General features: G+C 25.8%; 1 protein-coding gene across 1 annotated transcript in view; it reads right to left on the minus strand.

Moving 5' to 3' along the window:
* Positions 1-2,183, minus strand: part of LOC108564519 (acid sphingomyelinase-like phosphodiesterase 3b) — a gene marked incomplete at its 5' end in the record, with an annotated part of 11,377 nt that extends 9,194 nt beyond the window's left edge. Inside the window, 2 exon segments of the mRNA XM_017923585.1 lie at positions 726-838; positions 1,988-2,183. Of these exon segments, the coding sequence (XP_017779074.1) occupies positions 726-838; positions 1,988-2,183 (309 nt within the window).
* Positions 2,184-5,475: the final 3,292 nt, after the last annotated feature.

A 5,475-nucleotide genomic window follows, 5' to 3' on the forward strand; every position in this document is an offset into this window, starting at 1 on the left:
AAGGAAAGGACCAAAATCTGGTGTAATAAAAAATCTTTCAATTTTGATAACTTATTTCAAGTAAAACTCTAATTAACACACATATTTTAGTTAACTCATTGGAAATATCATAATTTTCTGTTTATATTACATTATTGACTTAGTTTACTTGATTATTAGAGTAATTAAACAAAATATAAAAACTCATTTTTTTTGAGGAAGAATTTAATTGCAATAGGCTTATTTGAAAGGCCATAGTTTTACCTATAATCTTCATAATTGATAATTTAACTATCTTTTCTGATTGTTGAGTAATTATATAAAATGAGAAAACCTTGATTTTAGCAGTTGAATTTAATTTTTCAATTTTGATAACTTATTTCAAGAAAACCGTAAGTATAACAGAACTTTTAATAAACTTGTTGAAAAGACCATAGTTTTATCTTAAAAGTAGCTTATTAACATCGTATTAGGCTTATTTAAAACAAACTAAATAAGAAAATTGTTATTTTTACCATTTTTTTTATAAATAATTATAGAAAGTTTATTTATTTGAATATATGAAATTTTTAATTAATTTAATAATCCAATTAATAATTTCTGAATAATAATCAAACTTTTAGTATGAAACGAACAAAATGTATTGGATTTCATTTAACAAAAGGAAAGGACCAAAATCTGGTGTAATCAAACTCCAAACTTGACGCGGAGAATAATTGAATTTAATTAATTAAATTTGCAATTACCTGACCGGAGTCCTTATCGAACTTGTACAATCTGAGTCCCGGATTGTTGGCGCCATCTGTTGTCCTCCTAGGTGTGACTGCGGGTGCGAGCATCGCCCACGAAACGGGTCGACCTGAAATTTCGAGTTAAAGCGAAACGTTGAAACTTTGTCCTCATCGTTTATTTTTATATGAAATATTCGGTGAGTTTCGCACCGAAGGGACGAACTGACATAAAAAAAAATGTATATATATATGTGTCTCAGGTATCTTGTATAAATGTAAGGGACGAATGGGATATGTGTGTATAGAGAATTATAGAGAATGTTTGGAACTTTTGGTCCCAATTGACCCAAAAGAACTGGGATTGAAATAAACTAGCTCTGAATACCTTTTGTTTATAAAAGAAACAGATTGTGTCATCATATTTCAGTTTTATACTATGATATAATAAACAGTTTGAAACAAATTTTCTACACTTAATTAATTAGTTATTTTTTATTTGGGAATCAAACATGATTAATGTTGTTTGTTACATATCCACGTGGATGCAAGCAAGAACCAAGATGATCATGATGATGGTGGATGTTTGTGGATTAGATGTTGGCGAATTTGTCCTGCGGGTTGTACCAATATTGCCGTAACGTTCGATCTGCACACAGATTTGGATTTAGTATTCGCACGGCGACAGGATTTCCCCCGTTTCATCCTGCACGAAAATATGCTTTCTTCCGAACAAAGAATAAAAAAAAATGTAACTAATTTCTTCCCCATCTTCAAATTTTGAAATATTCGTAAATTTGTCTTCAAGCAAAATTGACTTTCAACTAATTTCACGTATGTTTTATTCATTTTTTACATAATTTTCCAATTCAAAATATTCGGAACTTTTCCGTCACAGTTGATTGATCTTTAACTGTAGTTCTATACTTTTCATAATTTTCCAATTCAAAATATTCAAAACTTTAGTTCAAATTATTCCAATTTAAAGACAGAGAGAAAATATTTAATTTGAATTAAACATTTCGGTTTAATTATCCTGTGAATTATGTAATTATTCGATGCGATAAAAAAAGGATGGGAAAGGCGACAACAACGTAAGTTGTGCAACAGTTGTAATTTAGTGAGGTAAGCTTCGTAGTAGGCGGTGGCGGCGCTCCAGTTTCATAAATTAGCATTAAATTAAATCAATAAGTAATTATATTTAGCGTCTCGAGAAACTAAGTTTGTCTTGAGGATGTGTTTAATGTAGTTTTGGGAAGATTAAATGTTGCGTAACAAACCGTGCTCGTTGTAGATGACCCTGAAGGAATCGGAGTGAAGATGCCCGAAGAATTGACCTACGATGATGTCGGCGTACTTTCGAACTAATTTCAGGTATCTCTTGTTGTGATGCTCTGAGTAGGCGAAATGAGCTTGATGCATCATAGCTCTTTGTCTTTCGTCAGATCCAGGAGGCATATGACCTACTAAGTAAACCTAAAACAAAAAAACAAACAAAATCTTAGTAAACTTTACCACTACTATGATCTAATTTCAATTTGTCAAATTAATTGATATTATAATTAATATAGAAATTCAATATTCATTCTGAGTTTATAATTATAAAAATTGCTAAAATAAGCAAATTTGATGAATAAAATATGAAAATATTCATAAATTTATTTTAAAAAAATAAACACAAATTTTCAAATTTCTAATAGAAGTAATAAAACATGAAAATCAATAAATAAATTTATATTTTATATAAAATTTTTGTTTATAATTTTAATTTATTTATTTATAAAAGTTGTTAGAAGTTTTTGGATCTTTGGTGAAAGGTTTAAAAGTCAAACAAAATTCTAAAAAAAAAAGTTTTGTAAACTTTACTACTACTAAAAATTAATATTCGTTTTGAGTTTATAATTATAAAAATAGCAAAAATAAGCAAATTTGATGAGTAAAATATGAAAATATTCATAAATTTATTTAAAAAAAACACAAATTTTCAAATTTCTAATAGAAGTAATAAAACATATGAAAATCAATAAATAAATTTATATTTTATATAAAAATTTCGTTTATAATTTTAATTTATTTATTTATAAATGTTGTTAGAAGAATTTCAATTTGTCGAATTAATTGATATTATAATTAATATAGAAAATTAATATTCGTTTTGAGTTTATAATTATAAAAATTTGATGAATAAAATATGAAAATATTCATAAATTTATTTAAAAAAAATCACAAATTTTCAAATTTCTAATAGAAGTAATAAAACATATGAAAATCAATAAATAAATTTATATTTTATATAAAAAATTCGTTTATAATTTTAATTTATTTATTTATAAAAGTTGTTAGAAGTTTTTGGATCTTTGGTGAAAGGTTTAAAAGTCAAACAAAATTCTAAAAAAAAAGTTTTGTAAACTTTACTACTACTATGATCCAATTTCAATTTGTTAAATTAATTGATATTATAATTAATATAGAAAATTAATATTCGTTTTGAAAATCAACAAATAAATTTATATTTTATATAAAAATTTTGTTTATAATTTTAATTAATTTATTTATAAAAGTTGTTAGAAGTTTTTTGGATCTTTGGTGAAAGGTTTAAAAGTCAAACGAAATTCTAAAAAAAAAAAGAAATTGAAAACGCACATTTCTATAGCGGTATTGTGAATGAATGAAGTTGTGAAGTTTCATATTTCCTCGCGCGTAACACTCGGCAGGACAAAAGGGGACGTTTCGATGAAAGCCATATAACTTGAGCTATTTCTATAAACGGCTGCAATCGAGCTCCAATTTGAATGTGGAAAGGTATTAGCGCGAAGCGAGCAACGTGGAAAGCAGTCTATGGATTCAAATATGGATTAAAGTGCTTACGCAACGAACGTTTATATATAGAGATAGTGAGAGAGAGAGAAAGATAGTTTATATAGCAATTGGAAATGATGAAATATGGAAATTGAATCATTTCATTATTGAATTAATTTGCAATTTTTCTGTAATTGAAAGTCTATTTTTTTGCTTATTTACTATAGTAACGTTTATAATTTGATGTTAACTATAATAAACAACAATTTGCGGTTCAGTATATTCAAAATATATGATAATTTTGATCACATAAATTGTAGATTTATACGGAATTTTGAAGATTTTGAAATGAATCATTTTGGAGATATTTTTTAATAATTAAACAAAACAAACAAATTTTTGAAAAATTCTCGTGTTGAAATTTATAAGTTTTATAATTCTTGTTTCTTTTTTTTCTATAAATTTTCGAAGTTTTCAGTGATTTTTAATATTAGATAAATTTGAAAGCAATTGAAAATGATGAAATATGGAAAATGAATAATTTCATTATTGAATTAATTTGAAATTTTTCTGTAATTGAAAGTGGGCTAAGTCTATTTTTTTTCTTATTTACTAGTAACGTTCATAATTTGATATTAACTATAATAAACAACAATTTGCGGTTCAGTATATTCAAAATATATGATAATTTTGAGCACATAAATTGTAGATTTATACAGAATATTGGAGATATTTTTTAATAATTAAAAAGAATACAAATATTAATGTTACAAACAAATTATGAAAAATTCTCGTGTTGAAATTTATAAGTTAATAATTCTTGTTTCTTTTTTTTCTATAAATTTTCAGTGATTTTTAATATTAGATAAATTTGAAAGCAATTGAATATGATTTAATATTTAAGTATTCGATTAGAAAGTAATAAATATTAAGAGAGTAATGAAAAATTTCCTTATATGGGCAAGAAAACTAGATTCTAAAACGGTTAAACTTCAAGAAATGTTTATATGGTTTCGAATTGTCACAACTGCAGCTGCAAGCGGTAAACAAATCCTTATATGGTTATGAAAACGCGACACACCTGCGAATCGATGAATCATCTGCAGGTGTGAATTGTTAAACAAATTATAATAATCACAGCGTAAACAATCTTCGTGTGGGCACGAATCGCCTCGAATTGTCACGACGAATTAGTTGGGACACCTGCAAAACGATGATTCATCTGCACCTGCAGTTCTAGTTAGACACATCAGCTGCAGCTGTTAAACAAATTTTTATAATTGCACTAAAATTAGTGTGTTTTATTTCAAATTGATTGAAGAAATAATCAATACATTTTTGTTTTTATCTTAAACCATGAATTTTCTAAGATTAATTAGAAATGGAAGTTAATGAAAACAAATTGAATTTGTTAATTGTTTATATACAATATTTATATTACTTGATTTTGCGTTGTCTTAAAGAAAACTTAGAAAATGGGTGTAAAACCTGAAAAATGTATATTCATTCAACATATTAATTTATTTGTATTTTACTCTTCATATGATCCCTTATTTATTTACTTATTTTTTCATGAAAAAAAAAAATAATTGAAAAATACTAAATTTACTGTAAAAACAGCAGAAATTAATAAATTCATTAACTTAAGATTACCATAATTTAAGATTTTTTGAAAAAAAAAATTAACATTAAAAATTTCGAGTATAAAACAATAAGTTTTATCGAAATTATAAATTTTTTGAATCAATAATTTAGAAACAAAATATTTTTTAAAAATTGTAACAGCAAAAATTTACAAAGCACGAGACGATTAATCCATTATTTGTATGCAGCTGCGAGTGGTAAACAAATTATAATAACCACAGTGGTTCAAAAACGCGTAAACAATCTTCGTGTGACCACGAATCGTCTCGAATTGTCACGATGAATTAGTTGGCACACCTGCGTAACAATGAATCATCTGCAGGTG

Source organism: Nicrophorus vespilloides, unplaced genomic scaffold (genome assembly GCF_001412225.1).
Source record: "Nicrophorus vespilloides isolate i.1.1-1 unplaced genomic scaffold, Nicve_v1.0, whole genome shotgun sequence".
In the NCBI taxonomy this organism is placed as follows: Eukaryota; Metazoa; Arthropoda; class Insecta; order Coleoptera; family Silphidae; genus Nicrophorus; species Nicrophorus vespilloides.